General features: G+C 43.5%; 1 protein-coding gene across 1 annotated transcript; it reads left to right on the forward strand.

Annotated features, from left to right (window-relative positions):
- Positions 1-10,064: 10,064 nt before the first annotated feature.
- On the forward strand, positions 10,065-11,369 carry LOC119299179. Its single transcript, XM_037576430.1, has 2 exons — positions 10,065-10,235; positions 10,335-11,369. The coding sequence occupies exons 1-2, from the start codon at positions 10,065-10,067 to the stop codon at positions 11,367-11,369; spliced, it is 1,206 nt and encodes a 401-aa protein (XP_037432327.1).
- Positions 11,370-17,687: the final 6,318 nt, after the last annotated feature.

The following is a 17,687-nucleotide window of genomic DNA, read 5'->3' on the forward strand; positions in this document are numbered from 1 at the left end:
CACATTTAAATGCACCATAAAATATCTACAGGAAGAAAAAATCTCAACTTTTTCATGCTGATAGAGGAGTTCAAGACAAAACCAATGCAAAAAAACCAATTGATTTGGACTTATAGAATAAAAGTTAGAGCTGGTAAAAGTAGGTCAAATTTCTGAATTAAAAATGATTTTTGAATAAACAGAGAGGGAGTGGCGTCGAAGGTGTATTTGAGGACTACGCTTCCACTTATACCGCTTCGATGGACGAACAGAGAGGCTGACGGGTGGGATCCCCCGTCAGGGTTGAGAGAGAGAGAGAGAGAGAGAGAGAATCAGGGGACGGTAGCTCGGTCGTCGGTGGTTCTCCGGCGAGGAGGCCATGGCTGCCGCCGGCGAGTCGATGGATGGACACGGCACTACACGGAGAATACGCATGTACCCATAGCTTGGTCGGAGATGGACGGGCAGTGTCGCGGCGATCTTCTCCAGAGGCGTTGGCGGAGGGGGGATCGTCGGAGTTGGGGATTCCGGCGATGCAGAGGCGCTCCAGCAGCTCCAGCAGCACGGGCACGACCAACAGAACACCGCGAGCATGTCGGAGGGGTTGGAATAAGTCGAGGAGCGCCGGAGGAACTAGAACAACGAGAGCGGATCGACATTGAACTTCGGTGCAGAACGGCGGCCAGAGGCCCGCCTGGCCTGGTTGCGGTCTTCTACGTGCTGATTTGTGGTTAGTGGAGGTGGGTGGTTGATAACCCACAAGTATAGGGGATCGCAACAGTTTTCGATAAGTAAGAGTGTCGAACCCAACGAGGAGCTAAAGGCAGAACAAGTATTCCCTCAAGTACTATCGACCACCGATACAACTCTACGCACGCTTGATGTTCGCTTTACCTAGAACAAGTATGAAACTAGAAGTACTTTGTAGGTGTTGTTGGATAGGTTTGCAAGATAATAAAGAGCAAGTAAATAAAAGCTAAGGGCTTTTGTAAGTAAAGAAGCAATAAAGTAAATATAGCGAGTGTGGAAAAGTGGTGGTAGGAGTTGTGAAATTGCCCCTAAGCAATTGACTACTGTACTAGACCGATAGCAAGTATTATGTGGGAGAGGCCACTGCTAGCATGTCATCCCTGACTTGGAATTCTATGCACTTATGATTGGAACTATTAGCAAGCATCCGCAACTAATAACTTTCATTAAGGTAAAACCCAACCATAGCATTAAGATATATTGGTCCCCCTTCAATCCCGTATGCATCAATTTCTATGCTAGGTTGAAGCTTCTGTCACTCTTGCCCTCCAATACATAGTCCTATCAACATACAACTAACCCTATGGTGTGATCCACGCATGCGCTCATATGATGGACACCAGAGGACAGCAACATAACCACAAGCAAATTAAATCAATCATAGCAATTCATCAACCACCTATAGGACAACGAAAATCTACTCAGACATCATAGGATGGCAACACATCATTGGATAATAATATGAAGCATAAAGCACCATGTTCAAGTAGAGGGTACAGTGGGTTGCGGGAGAGTGGACCACTGTAGATAGAGGGGGGAAGGTGATGGATATGTTGGTGAAGATGGCGGAGGTGTTGGTGTAGATCGCGGTGATGATGATGATGGCCACGGCAGCGTTCCGGCGCCACCGGAAGAGAAGGGGAGAGGGGGCCTCTTCGTCTTCTTCTTCCTTGACCTCCTCTCTAGATGGGAGAAGGATTTCCCCTCTGGTCCTTGGCCTCCATGGCATGGGAGGGGCGAGAGCCCCTCCGAGATTGGATTTGTCTCTCTGTCTCTCTCTGTTTCTGCGTTCTCTTCTACTGCCCTTTCACCGTTTCGTATATATATGGAGATCCGTAACTCTGATTGGCCTGAAACCTTCGCCGTGATTTTTTTACCAAAAATTAGCTTTCTTGCGGCCGAAGAAGGGCATCAACCGCCTTACGGGTGGCCCACGAGGGTCAGGGGCGTGCCTACGGGGTCAGGCGCGCTCCCCTACCTCATGGCCACCTCGGGCACCGTCTCGTGTGGATTTTTCTTCTGGAATTTTCCAAATATTCCAAAAATAAGCTCCGTCCGTTTTTATCTCGTTTGGATTCCGTTTGATATGGATATTCTGCAGAACATAAAACATGCAACAAACAGGAACTGGCACTGGGCACTGGATCAATATGTTAGTCCCAAAAATAGTATAAAAAGTTGCCAAAAGTATATGAAAGTTGTAGAATATTGGCATGGAAAAATCAAAAATTATAGATACGACGGAGACATATCAGCATCCTCAAGCTTAATTCCTGCTCGTCCTCAAGTAGGTAAATGATAAAAAAAGATAATTTTTGATGTGCAATGCTACCTAGCATAATCTTGATCATGTATCTAATCATGGCATGAATATTAAGATACGAGTGATTCAAAGCAATAGTATATCATTTGACATAAAAACAATAATACTTCAAGCCTACTAATAAAGCAATCATGTCTTTCCAAAATAACATGGCCAAAGAAAGTTATCCCTACAAAACCATATAGTCTCACTATGCTCCATCTTCACTACACAAAATATTCACATCATGCACAACCCCGATGACAAGCCAAGCAATTGTCTCATACTTTTGACGTTCTCAAACCTTTTCAACTTTCACGCAATACATGAGCGTGAGCCATGGATATAACACTATGGGTGGAATAGAATGGTGGTTGTGGAGAAGAGAAAAAGGAGAAGATAGTCTCACATCAACTAGGCGTCTCAACGAGCTATGGAGATGCCCATCAATAGATATCAATGTGAGTGAGTAGGGATTGCCATGCAACGGATGCACTAGAGCTATAAGTGTATGAAAGATCCAACTGAAACTAAGTGGGTGTGCATCTAACTTGCTTGCTCAAGAAGACCTCGGGCATTTGAGGAAGCCCATCATCGGAATATACAAGCCAAGTTCTATAATAAAAATTCCCACTAGTATACGAAAGTGATAACTCAAGAGACTCTCTATATGAAGAACATGGTGCTACTTTGAAGCACAAGTGTGGAAAAGGGATAGTAGCATTGTCCCTTCTCTCTTTTTGTCTCATTTTTTATTTTTTTATTTTTCTCTTTTTTTGGTGGGCTTCTTTGGCCTCTCTTTTTTATTTGGGCTTCTTTGGCCTCTTTTATTTATTTTTAAAGTCCGGAGTCTCATCCCGCCTTGTGGGGGAATCATAGTCTCCATCATCCTTTCCTCACTGGGACAATGCTCTAATAATGATGATCATCACACTTTTATTTACTTACAACTCAATATTACAACTCAATATCTAGAACAAAATATGACTCTATATGAATGCCTCCGGCGGTGTACCGGGATGTACAATGATCTAGCGTAGCAAAGATATCAAAAAACGGACAAGCCATAAAAATATCATGCTAGCTATCTTACGATCATGCAAAGCAATATGAGAATGAATGCTCAAGTCATGTATATGATGATGGTGGAAGTTGCATGGCAATATATCTCGGAATGGCTATGGAAATGCCATAATAGGTAGGTATGGTGGCTGTTTTGAGGAAGGTATATGGTGGGTTTATGGTACCGGCGAAAGTTGCGCGGTACTAGAGAGGCTAGCAATGATGGAAGGGTGAGAGTGCGTATAATCCATGGACTCAACACTATTCATAAAGAACTCACATACTTATTGCAAAAGTTTATTAGTTATCGAAACAAAGTACTACGCGCATGCTCCTATGGGGATAGATTGGTAGGAAAACACCATCGCTCGTCCCCGACCGCCACTCATAAGGAAGACAATCAATAAATAAATCATGCTCTGACTTCATCACATAACGGTTCACCATACGTGCATGCTACGGGAATCACAAACCTCAACACAAGTATTTCTACTAATACACAACTACCCACTAGCATGACTCTAATATCACCGTCTTTATATCGCAAAACTATTGCAAGGAATCAAACATGTCATATTCAGTGATCTACAAGTTTTATGTAGGATTTTATGACTAACCATGTGGATGACCAATTCCTGTCATCTCTCTAAATAGATATAAGTGAAGCAAAAGAGTTTAATTCTTTCTACAAAAGATATGCCCACGCTCTAACAAATATAAGTGAAGCAAAAGAGCATTCTACAAATGGCGGTTTTCTATGTAAAGAGAAACACGCAATCCAAACTTCAAATGATATAAGTGAAGCACATGAAGCATTCTATAAAGCCATACTCAAAAGATATAAGTGAAATGCAAAGAGCATTCTATAAATCAACCAAGGACTATCTCATACCAGCATGGTGCATAAAAGAAAAATGAAAACTAATTGCAAAAGACGATCCAAGATTGCACATATCGCATGAACGAAACGAATCCGAAAACATGCCGATACTTGTTGAAGAAAGAGGGGATGCCTTCCGGGGCATCCCCAAGATTAGTCGTTTGAGTCTCCTTGAATATTTACTTGGGGTGCCTCGGGCATCCCCAATCTTGAGCTCTTGCCTCTCTTCCTTCTTCTCACATCGAGACCTTCTCGATCATCGAACACTTCATCCACACAAAACTTTAACAGAAAACTCGGTAAGATTCGTTAGTATAATAAAGCAAATCACTACTCTAAGTACTGTTGAAAACCAATTCATATTTTGTTTTTGCATTGTGTCTACTGTAATATAGCTTTCCATGGCTTAATCCACTGATACTAATCGATAGTTCAATCAAAACAAGTAAACTATGCATCAAAAACAGAATCTGTCTAAAACAGAACAGCCTGTAATAATCTGAACATTCACCATACTTCTGATACTTGAACAATTCTGCAAAAATTAGGAAAAATAAACAATTTGCATAGAAAGACATTGCAAAAATAATAAGAACCATTTGACATTCCAGCTAAAAATGTAAAATCGCGCACTACAGCCAAAGTTTCTGTCCTGCACCGTACAAACCATCAAGCAAATGTAAACATCCTAAAGGCAAACCTTGGCACATTATTTTTATAATACAATGGAATTGTACAAGGGGATAATTATTTTTTTCTGAAAAGTTTCTGTAATCAAGATTCACAAAGTTGTCGTGAGCATGAACAAAGTTCAAGGAGCTCTCCCACTTCAACAATGCTTGTCTTTCTCACTTTCACTTTCCTTTTTGAAAAAGTTTTGGGTTCCCCTCTTTATTTTTGTTGTTTTTAAACTATATGAAAGCACTCAACAGAAATAAATGACAATCTAAAACTTCCGGGCTGTCTCCCTGGCAGCGCTTTCTTTAAAGCCATTAAGCTAGGCATATAGTGCTCAAGTAGTGAATCCACCCGGATCCCAAGGTATATCAAAGCCAATTTTAATTAACAATGATTTGTAATTTAGTAGTTAGCACAAAGTAACATATATCAAGTAACAACGAAGTCTAACTCTCTTCCTATGCATCGGCATGTCATAAAAGAACAATTCATGCACACATAGTAAAGGCCAATGCATAGTATAAATAGTTTCTTGCAATTTTATCGTATTGGAAACATAGAGAGGTGGAGATATAGTTCCTCTCTCATAATAATTGCAAGTAGGAGCAGCAAGCACATGCATATTATATTCATCAAAATCATCATGTGTAATAGTAAGACGCAACCCATCAATATAATCCTTAATAAGTGCAAACTTCTCCGATATAGTGTAGTCGGGAGAATTCAAAATGATAATAGGACTATCATGCGTGGATGCAATAGCAACAATTTCATGTTTAACATAAGGAACTATAGCAAGTTCATCTCCATAAGCATAATTCATATTGGCATCTTGGCCACAAGCATAGCAAGCATCATCAAAAAGGGATATTTCAAGAGAATCAACGGGATCATAACAATCATCCTTCGGTAAGCATGAAGGGAAATTAAACAATGTATGAGTTGGAGAGTTACTCTCATTAGAAGGTGGACACGGGTAGCTAATCCGCTCTTCCTCCTTTTGTTCTTCGCTCTCCTCCTCATCTTTTTCATCCAATGAGCTCATAGTTTCATCAATTTCTTCTTCCATAGACTCCTGCAAAATATTAGTCTCTTCTTGGACAGCGGAGACTTTCTCAATAAGCGCATTAATATAGGAATTATATTCATAATTATCATAGCAATATTTTAAGATAGCTAAATTTTCAGTCCTATAAACATTATCATCAAAATCTTCAAACTCTTTAAACATAGATTCAATTTCATAAGCACCCATAAAAGCAACAAATTCTTCTATTTGTTCCACATCATAGTAATCATATATACCATTAGCATAAGAAGCTAAGGTTTTATTATCATTAAATTCGCATAAAAAGGGAAGGTGTGGAGCCTTCATCCTAGAGCAACAAGTATAATCATATCTCAAGCATAGTTGCCTAGCATACCAATTCAATATATGAATTTGATCCCATAATAGTTTCCCTTTTTGTGTCAAGCGGTAATCCCTAAAGTATTCACGTTGATCCAACATTAATCCCATTACATAATTGAATGGGGTTTTCTCAGGATTATTAAAGTAGTACATAATATCTTTCGCATAACCAGCATCGAGGGTTTTAGGAGGTTCCCCATCTTCATGAGTAGCAAGTACACCTTTTTTTTGGTATTTCATGTTCCATATCCATAACTAAAGATAAAGAACAACTAAGAACAACAAATAAAAATTACTTAGTGATAAAGCAAACAAGCACACACACGAGAATATTCACCCCACGCTATTGCTCCCCGGCAACGGCGCCAGAAAAAGGTCTTGATAACCCACAAGTATAGGGGATCGCAATAGTTTTCGATAAGTAAGAGTGTCGAACCCAACGAGGAGCTAAATGCAGAACAAATATTCCCTCAAGTACTATCGACCACCGATACAACTCTACGCACACTTGATGGTCGCTTTACCTAGAACAAGTATGAAACTAGAAATACTTTGTAGGTGTTGTTGGATAGGTTTGCAAGATAATAAAGAGCAAGTAAATAAAAGCTAAGGGTTGTTGTAAGTAAAGAAGCAATAAAGTAAATATAGCGAGTGTGGAAAAGTGGTGGTAGGAGTTGTGAAATTGCCCCTAAGCAATTGACTACTTTACTAGACCGATAGCAAGTATTATGTGGGAGAGACCACTGCTAGCATGTCATCCCTGACTTGGAATTCTATGCACTTATGATTGGAACTATTAGCAAGCATCCGCAACTACTAACGTTCATTAAGGTAAAACCCAACCATAGCATTAAGATATATTGGTCCCCCTTCAATCCCGTATGCATCAATTTCTATGCTAGGTTGAAGCTTCTGTCACTCTTGCCCTCCAATACATAGTCCTATCAACATACAACTAACCCTATGGTGTGATCCACGCACGCGCTCATATGATGGGCACCAAAGGACAGCAACATAACCACAAGCAAATTAAATCAATCATAGCAATTCATCAACCACCGATAGGGCAACGAAAATCTACTCAGACATCATAGGATGGCAACACATCATTGGATAATAATATGAAGCATAAAGCACCATGTTCAAGTAGAGGGTACAGCGGGTTGCGGGAGAGTGGACCGCTGTAGATAGAGGGGGAAGGTGATGGAGATGTTGGTGAAGATGGCGGAGGTGTTGGTGTAGATCGCGGTGATGATGATGATGGCCACGGCAGCGTTCTGGTGCCACCGAAAGAGAAGGGGAGAGAGGGCCCCTTCGTCTTCTTCTTCCTTGACATCCTCCCTAGATGGGAGAAGGATTTGCCCTCTGGTCCTTGGCCTCCATGGCATAGGAGGGGCGAGAGCCCCTCCGAGATTGGATCTGTCTCTCTGTCTCTCTCTGTTTCTGCGTTCTCTTCTGCTACCCTTTCACCATTTCGTATATATATATATATGGAGATCCGTAACTCCGATTGGCCTGAAACCTTCGCCGTGATTTTTTTACCAAAAATTAGCTTTCTTACGGCCGAAGAAGGGCATCAACCGCCTTACGAGTGGCCCACGAGGGTCAGGGGCGCGCCCCCTACCTCGTGGCCACCTCGGGCACCGTCTCGCGTGGATTTTTCTTCTGGAATTTTCCAAATATTCCAAAATAAGCTCCGTCCGTTTTTATCCCGTTTGGATTCCGTTTGATATGGATATTCTGCGAAACATAAAACATGCAACAAACAAGAATGGGCACTGGGCACTGGATCAATATGTTAGTCCCAAAAATAGTATAAAAAGTTGCCAAAAGTATATGAAAGTTGTAGAATATTGGCATGGAACAATCAAAAATTATAGATACGACATAGACGTATCAGTGGTGTGGCCAGAGAAGCTCGGGAGGGGCACTATATATAGGCGCGGCCGAGGAGGGGTTCAAGATCGCCGGATAAGGCTCTGGAGCGGCAAGAGGCGACGAACGAGGCTTAGAGTGGATGGGAGAGGTCGGGGAGCTCACACGACCACAGTGGAGGCAAGGAGCCAAGCACAGGGCGCGGGAGGGAGACGACACGAGTGCACGTGCACACTATGCTCACTGCCCTGCCGTGTCTGTATCTGCAGCGGATGTCGCCGGCATCGGGAAGCTCTAGCGAATGGTCAGGGGGAACAAGACGACATAGAGGAAGATGAATGACACGCTAGAATGGCCGGAGGCGAGCGCACGAGCCAAACAGAGAAGCCGTCGGCGCTCAGAGTGCGTCGAACAACAGCCTGGCATTATGGATTCACGCGGTCACCGCATGCACTGGTGCAACGCGGTGTGCCCGTGGAGTTAAATCATGTCTGGTGACTTGTTCTTGCAAGGTTTAGTCACCATGTGGTGTTAGATGAAAGCCAGGTCGACAGGAATATACTTGGGCTCCTTGGCAAGTTTCTGGACAAAAACTTGTGAGGCAATTTGAGAGAATTCTAGAGAGAGTTAGGAGCTGAAACTTGGGGGTTAATGGTTAGTTATGAATGTCATCAAGTCATAAAAATTTCAACTCAAGGAGATCATCCAAAAATATACTTCCTTCACAAAGTGCCATTTCTAGCCAGAATGGAAATGATTTTCTATGGCAAAAATACTCCTCATAACCATAGGATATTTTTGCATAGGATGATGAGGCATGGTCCAAAGAATATTTGGAAATTTTCTCAGATTTTTGGAAGCAAGAAAAATGGGTGTTGCTTTGGAGCAGAAGAGAAAAGCATTCATTTTCAGAGAGAAAATAAATATTTTGCTTTCGAGAAAAATATTCCCAAGGCAATGTTTTTAGATATCAGAGAGAAATAGTTGTTTTTGAGAGTGAGAGGAGTCACTTGGGTGAAAATCAAAACAATTCCCAAGTGTTAAGTCCAAATGAGTTAATTCAAAAACTCAATTTCAAACCAAATTTGCAATAAACTCCAGAGAAAGAGAAATGGCAAAAACCAGGGTGTCACATGGCGTATCAGGGACCTACGGGAGATAGAGTTGGGGAGCTAGGGCAAAGCTTTTGCTACTGAAATAGCCCACATGACTCGCAAGAATGGCCCACACAGTGACGATCAAGCGCGTCGGTGGTCCCACATTGAGCGTTGGCCAAAATTAAAGTATCCATACCACCCTAGTGCTATAGAGAAAATATTTTAGTTGTTTGTTGGAAGCAATCTGTAATTTCTAGAAAGCATTAATCTTTTGTGCAACCTTCATCCCAAAGATTTATTCAGATACAGATGTATGTAACACTAAACGTGTCTAGATACATCCGTATTTAGACAAATCTGAGTCAACTAATTTGGGATTTGGGGAGTATATGTATATTTCAAGCAATCACGACTTACCAAAAACAAAAGAAAAAATAGGAAGCAATCACGACTTACCAAGGAAAACAAAATTTGAGTATTTTACGTGATTTCTGGAACCATTAATTAAATTTATATTGATTTGGTGGAAGCAAATCATGACTTACTAAAAACAACAGATAATATAGTTGTTACCGCAATTTTCTGGAAGCAGTTTTCTGCATGCACGTTTCTGTGGCTCGGTCGGATGCTTTAAAAGATTTCCATCGTAAGCTAGGGCACACAACTTCTTTCTTTCTTTGCTTGTGTGAGCAAAAGCCCCATGTTATTTGTTTAGCAATTCCCCAACCTCGCCGAAATCCTATCCCTACCATGCCAACGGGCCCGAGATGGGCGGACCTGCTACCAGAGCTTGTCTGCCGCATCGCCGACGGCCTTGACGACCTCAAGTGCTACGCGAGTGTGCGGGGTGCCTGCAAGACATGGCGTCGCACGCTCGTGCCACCATCACCATTGCTGCTTGTTGACCACGGCGACGACCCTGCCAAGCGTTGCACCACCGCTGCCATCAAGCGTCGTACCACTGCGGCCTCAATCCTCGCGCGTTGCTCCTTCGAGCTCAATGACATCCCTTCGGGCCAGCTATGCCCTGCGGCGCGCCGCTCCTTCAAGCTCGTCACCATCCCGTCGGTCAGGACCTGTCTTGGCTACTGTAGCGGATGGCTCGCCCTCTCCGTCCGCATCGATGATGTTCGTAGCCTGCTCAGCCTCTTCCACCCCATCATAGCCGCTGAGATCCTCCTACCCCCGCTTGTCTATGACAGCCGCCTCGTCTCCAAGATCGTCTTCGCACCCAACCCTGCCACCGACGACTTCATGGCCGCTGTGATATGTGATATCAATAGGGTTGCCTATGTCACCGCAGGGGCCAGGAGGTGGGCCATCCTCGACCCCATTCGCCTCACCATTGGAGACCAGCTCGCCGACCTCCTCTACCATGGAAATGGTAGGGTGTACTACCTCACTCGGTTTGGAGACGTCCATGTGCTCCTGCTACCACAGTGTTGCCGCTGGGAACCTATCATCCTCGAGGGCCCCACATCAACATATACTGCGGTGCATAATAGGCAAATCATCAAGATGCATGGGATAGGACCGGATCTAAATGCGCCGGCCACCATTGAGACATTGTTCTCGTCTGTGGGAAGCAACCTATTCGACGACGCCACTGGTTTCGCCCCGCCATACAACACAATATTGACTTTCACTAGTGTCAAGAACCTGGTGTTCTGCAATGGTAACCTGTACCAAATTTGGAGGAATGCGTCCTGCACGGTTACTTTGCAACTACTAGAAGGGGGTCGATGCCGTGTAGCACATGATGAAATATTTGTTCTGAGGTATGACCCCCAGCGCCGACCATGTTGGGACGTTGTGGCTGACTTAGGGGGATACTCAGTGTTTATTGGGAGGAACAATTCAGTGTTGATATATGCGGAAGGCGTGCCGGGACTAAAGGGTGATTGTGTGTACTGGATTGGTGGGAGGGGTAGGGATCAGGGCATGGTCTTTGACATGAAGACTGGCAGGTCAACACCTTGCATTCCCCTCGTGGATGGGGTTCTTTTAGGGTCTCCACAAAGCACAATCTGCTTGTACTTTCTAAGCGATGAATAAAAGAAGAGTTTACCAGACCCGAGCAAGGACTCGGGATGAATCTGGACAAAAGTGATGCGTCGCCAGCCACATAGTGATGAGGACTGCCAACCACCTTGGTGGAAGTGATGCTATACAATCGGTAAAGGGTTATGTTCGTGTTTTTGTATACTACATTTGAACTTGATATAATTCCTGTGGCACCGTCGGTAAAGGGTTTTGTTCTTGTTTTTCTATACTACATTTGAACTTAATTTAATTCATGTGGCACCGTTGGCCTGTCATTTTGATTCACTATTCCCTGCATTTGTAGTAAAGTATCATGTTGATATTTAGGTGGTTGCTCATTCAGTTCATTTTGTTTTAGTTCTCTAACATTCTTTCATGGTATATTTACACCATGTAGTCGTTAATGGAGACTGTTTTCTGAAAGTGCGTTATATCGACTAGAGGGGGGTGAATAGACGATTTTTATGAAATTCTTCACTGAGGAATTTTTCGGTGAGGAAATTCCTTAGCAAAGAACTACTAGCAGCGGAATAAGTACTCAAAATTAAACATAACAGAATACAAGCATAGTCATCATGATGAAATGAAGACAGGCATAGAGTACAGGAAGCGTAATCACAGGATAACACAGGATGAAGACAAATAGACTGAAGAAATTGAACTGAGGAAATTGAGAAAGTCTTCAGTCAAAGTCTTCAAACACAGATATGAACAAACACACAACACAGTTATGAGGAAATGAAAGAGTTGAGGAAATAGAACCAGTAAGCTTGGTGAAGACAATGATTTGGTAGACCAGTTCCAACTGTTGTCTCAGTTGTACATCTGGTTGGAGCAGCTGAGTATTTAAACTCGAGGACACACAGTCCCGGACACCCAGTCCTAAACACGCAGCTCAGGACACCTAGTCCTCACCGTATTCTCCTTGAACTATGGTCACACAAACCTCATCCAATCACTCATGGTAAGTCCTCAGGCGACTTCCAAACCTTCACAAACTTGGTCACTCGACGATCCACAATTTCTCTTGGATGCTCTAGACCATGACGCCTAATCGTCTGGAAGAAGCACAGTCTTCAAAGGTAACAAGTGTCGGCTCCACGCAGGATCAATCTCTTCAGTGATGCTCAATCACTTGGGGTTTGTAGGTGTTTGGGTTTTGGGTTTTTGGTTTTTCCTCACTTGATGATTTTCGCTCAAAGTCCTCAGAGGATGGGTTGCTCTCAAATGACAAGTGTCAGTTTTTCTCCGAGCAGCCAACCAGCTAGTGGTTGTAGGGGGCGGCTATTTATAGCCTAGGGAGCAGCCCGACATGATAAGACATAAATGCCCTTCAATGATATGACCATTATGTGGATAGATATTTTGGGACAGTTGGCGCATAGCACAGCAACGGTAGGAATTTTGAGTAGCAAAATCCTCGGGGCTATCATGTTTCTCACTGTGTAGGCAATCTGCACTGGCGAATTCCTAACTCCTCAGTCAGGACAAATTCTTCAGAGACCAGAAGAACTTCGTCTCTGTCACTGAACAAATTGACTGAACTGTATGAGATTTCCAATGGCTTCACTCGAAGGGATTGGTAGGTGTAGGATTTTGAGTTGAGCATCACATGGAAATTTTTCCTTAGTATTTCCTCGACCCCCTTTAACAGTACGGTGTTTCCTACGACTCAAGAAGGAGAAATAAACAAAACTATGAAAACGAAAGTCTTCAAGCTTCATATTCCTCGCATGAATATCAAGTCTTTACGGACACACCAGTTTCTTCACTTTCAAAGTCTTCATGAAAGTCTTCAGAAATATCAAAATCTTCAGTTGAAGATATTTATTTTTAGGGGTCGACTTTTCCTATAAATATCAAACTCCTCATAGACTTATAGACCTGTGTACACTCACAAACGCATTAGTCCCTTAACCTATAAGTCTTCAATACACCAAAATCACTAAGGGGCACTAGATGCACTTACAATCTCCCCCTTTTTGGTGATTGATGACAATATAGGTTAAGTTTTCAACGGGGATAAACATATGAAGTGTAACTACTGATATTGAGGAATTTGATTGCAAGATATAGAAGAACTCCCCCTGAAGATGTGCATAGTGAGGAATTTGCTTTTGAAGCAATGCACACTTGAAGAGTTGAATCATGGAGATCTCCTCCTATATCTTGTAATTCATACACGCATTTAGCATATAATATGAAGAATTTGAAATGCATGATGAAATATGGTGCCTGGTGAAATTCAGCATGCGTGCCATAATATTAACGAGGAATAAGCATGCAGAATAGTGCATCAAAAGTATCAGAGCACAGTGCATCAAAAGTATTAGAGCACCATCGGGTTTAAGATTACAACTCGATCCAATAAAGTTTCAAAAGAACGAGAGTTGTAACTTAGCAAAAAAATGCCCATATAGTAGACCCGCTTGAAGACTAACTCATATTTCTCCCCCTTTGTCATCGAATGACCAAAAGGATCGAAAATGAGGACTAACGCCCATGAAGATAATCAAGTTGATGAAGGAGCGCCAGCGTTGTTGGGGTCGTTTGTTGATGTAGGGCCTGCCGCAGTGTCGTCCAAATCTTCATGTTCATCAGTGCCGCGCGATGAAGAATATGAGCTGGCCACTAGAGAAGGAACCTGGACCTTCTTGAATTTCTTCGGTGGAGGTGCAGACCAGTTAAAATCTTCTTTGAGACCCTTGTTCTTCAGATCTTCTTCACCATACAGATGTGACAGGATTGCCCAGGTGCGACCGAAGACTTGATGGAGGTAGTAGTGGTTTTTCTTCACTGCATTGTGTGTGGCAGTCATGTTGTGAAGAAGTGAACCAAACTGACGCTTAACCCATTTGTGATTTCGATCCACCTTCTGGTGAAGACTAAGCAGAAGTTCACGGTCAGCCATCATGCGTGGAGCAGTGGCTTGAGGAGTGGACTTGGGTGCATTGGCAGAGTCATCATTGGTGGAATAAGATGCAGCTTTGCGAAACTGACCATCCAATGGACGAATGCCTTCATCTATTACAGCTGGTGCCTTGCCCTTTCCATCAACTGAGGAATATGTCTGCTTGGGGACTTCAATTGGGGGCAAGTAGCTGAGGTGATTCTGGAAATCAGCTTTGTAGTTGAGTGAAGACCTTGTCCTGAGGAATCTCATAATCCAAGGTGCCTAAGGCTTCAGCTCAAACGGTGACATTGCAACATTTGCCATAGTCCTCATGAAGAAATCGTGATAATTGACAGGAATGCCATGAACGATGTTGAATACCAGATTCTTCATGATGCCAACAATTTCCTCATCAGATGAGTCGTGGCCTTTGATAGGACTAATTTTCTTCGTAAGAATACGATAGACAGTTCTGGGCATGTACAACAATTCCTTCACGAGGAATTTGGTTCTTGGTGCTTGACCTGGCTTCAAAGGTTTCATCAGCACCTGCATGTAATGATGTGTGAGCTCAGGTTCACTGTAGATGCAGCGAGCTTCTTCAAGGGGAGGACTGACTGGTAGAGCACAAAGCAATTCAGAGGTTGGTGCCGTGTAGTGAGTGTTTTCAGACATCCAGTCCAGCACCCATGAATTCACATCTTCAGCATCTCCGGTGATGTGTAGCGTTGCATAGAATTGAAGAATCAGTTCTTCATTCCAATCGCAGATGTCAGAGCAAAAGTTTAGCAGTCCAGCGTCGTGAAGAACACTGAGGACTGGTGCGAAGCACAGCAGAGATTCCATATCCACGCGAGGAATATGCTCATGGTAGAAGATCTTCTCCTTGTTGAACAGCACTGAGGAATAGAAATTGGCTTGACTGGCAGTCCAGAAATGCCTCTTCCTAATGCGAGCAGAGTCATATGGGTTGTAATCTTCGAAGAAGACGTGCTCACCGAAGAAATCATCAGCCTTGAACTTTTGCTTGCGTGAGAATGGATCCTTTGGCTTCGGCAGAGGAGTGTCAGTGAGTTGCATCACGACCTCAGGAATCTCAATCGCAGGTTCTTCAGGCTGAGGAATTTCTGGTTCCTTCTCAGTGGCAGTCTGCATCATTGGTTTTTTAGCAGCAGTTGTTTCTTCAGCGCTAGTGGCTGGAATTTCCTCATGGACAGAGGCAGTGGGATGAGTTTCTTCAGAGCCCATGTGAACAGTTTGTGAGGGGGACTGAGGAATTTGCTGTAGAGGGATGAACATTGGAGAGTTTGGATGCTGACTTTCCCAGAATTCATCACTGATTACGGGTGTGGAGCAGCCAATGTCCACATCTTGATCTTCCATTTCTTCAACGCCAGCCTCTTTAGCTGTGAACTGAGGCATAGGCGAGGAGATGATAGATGTTGAAGGGATCGCATCCACTTCAATTTCTTCATCCAAGGGTTCAGACGAAGCAGCAGAAGGAGTTTCTTCATAAGATCCGATGGGGATCACATATTATTCATCAAAAGGAACAAGGTCCTTTGATGACCTGGTTGAGATAGGAACAGCATCAATTGGATTTGCAAATAAACTTGTCATGGGCTTCATTTTCTTTGGAGCTGAAGAATCTGAAGCAACTGATGCTTTCCTTTTCTTCACTGCAGCACGCTCTGCAGCCTTGGTCTTCTTCACATCTGATGCAGATGGAAGGATTGGAGTTGAAGTTGGCACAGGAGGAGCATAGGAATCTGGTTGATTGTCTTCAGGCACAACTGATGTAGTTGCCCTGATTTCTTCAGTTTCTTCAGGTGCACCACTAGTGGATGCCCTAGCAATTTCTTCAGCGGCTGGAATGCAGTCATCAGCCTTGGAACTCACATTTTCTTCAGCGGCCTGATTTTCATCAGTGGTGCTGGCATGTTCTTCAGTTGGCTGAGCAGATGCTTCAGCCTGAGGAACTTCCTGTTGTGTTGGGGCTGCAACATTTGAGGTGAAGTTATCAGCGAGTCTCACAAAACGAACTTTGGCTCCAAGCCAATCAGCATGGTGTGCGCCAAATTCATCACTGAGTTTCTTGATCTCAGATTGAGTAGTGACAAGTTCTTCAGTTGTCATAGAGATAACGCTTTTCTTCATATAGCGCTCCTTCTTGTACTGCGCTTTCTTGATCTGCCTGGCCTTCTCAAATTTCCATCTTTCTTCTTGAATGAAGTGAGTCAGCATGTGACCTTGGCTAGGAGTCAGCTTGAAGTCAGGCAAGGGAGTGTTGGGGTCCTTGTGCCTGTTGGAAATATGCCCTAGAGGCAATAATAAATTGGTTATTATTATATTTCCTTGTTCATGATAATCGTTTATTATCCATGCTAGAATTGTATTGATAGGAAACTAAGATACATGTGTGGATACATAGACAACAACATGTCCCTAGTAAGCCTCTAGTTGACTAGCTCGTTGATCAATAGATGGTTACGGTTTCCTGACCATGGACATTGGATGTCGTTGATAACAGGATCACATCATTAGGAGAATGATGTGATGGACAAGACCCAATCCTAAGCCTAACACAAAGATCGTGTAGTTCGTATGCTAAAGCTTTTCTAATGTCAAGTGTCATTTCCTTAGACCATGAGATTGTGCAACTCCCGGATACCGTAGGAGTGCTTTGGGTGTGCCAAACGTCACAACGTAACTGGGTGGCTATAAAGGTACACTACAGGTATCTCCGAAAGTGTCTGTTGGGTTGGCACGAATCAAGACTGGGATTTGTCACTCCGTGTAAACGGAGAGGTATCTCTGGGCCCACTCGGTAGGACATCATCATAATGTGCACAATGTGATCAAGGAGTTGATCACGGGATGATGTGTTACGGAACGAGTAAAGAGACTTTCCGGTAACGAGATTGAACAAGGTATCGGGATACCGACGATCGAATCTCGGGCAAGTATCGTACCGATAGACAAAGGGAATTGTATACGGGATTGACTGAATCCTTGACATCGTGGTTCATCCGATGAGATCATCATGGATCATGTGGGAGCCAACATGGGTATCCAGATCCCGCTGTTGGTTATTGACCGGAGAGTTGTCTCGGCCATGTCTACATGACTCCCGAACCCGTAGGGTCTACACACTTAAGGTTCGATGACACTAGGGTTATAGGGAAAGTATGTACGCGGTTACCGAATGTTGTTCGGAGTCCCAGATGAGATCCCGGACATCACGAGGAGTTCCGGAATGTTCCGGAGGTAAAGATTGATATATAGGAAGTATGGTTTTGGCCACCGGAAGTGTTCCGGGCATCACCGGTAGTGTACCGGGACCACCGGAGGGGTCCGGGGGTCCACCGGGAGGGGCCACCAGCCCCGGAGGCTTGCGTGGGCCATAAGTGGGAAGGAACCAGCCCCTATGTGGGCTA

The sequence above is a fragment of the Triticum dicoccoides genome, chromosome 5A (assembly GCF_002162155.2).
Source record: "Triticum dicoccoides isolate Atlit2015 ecotype Zavitan chromosome 5A, WEW_v2.0, whole genome shotgun sequence".
Taxonomy (NCBI): Eukaryota; Viridiplantae; Streptophyta; class Magnoliopsida; order Poales; family Poaceae; genus Triticum; species Triticum dicoccoides.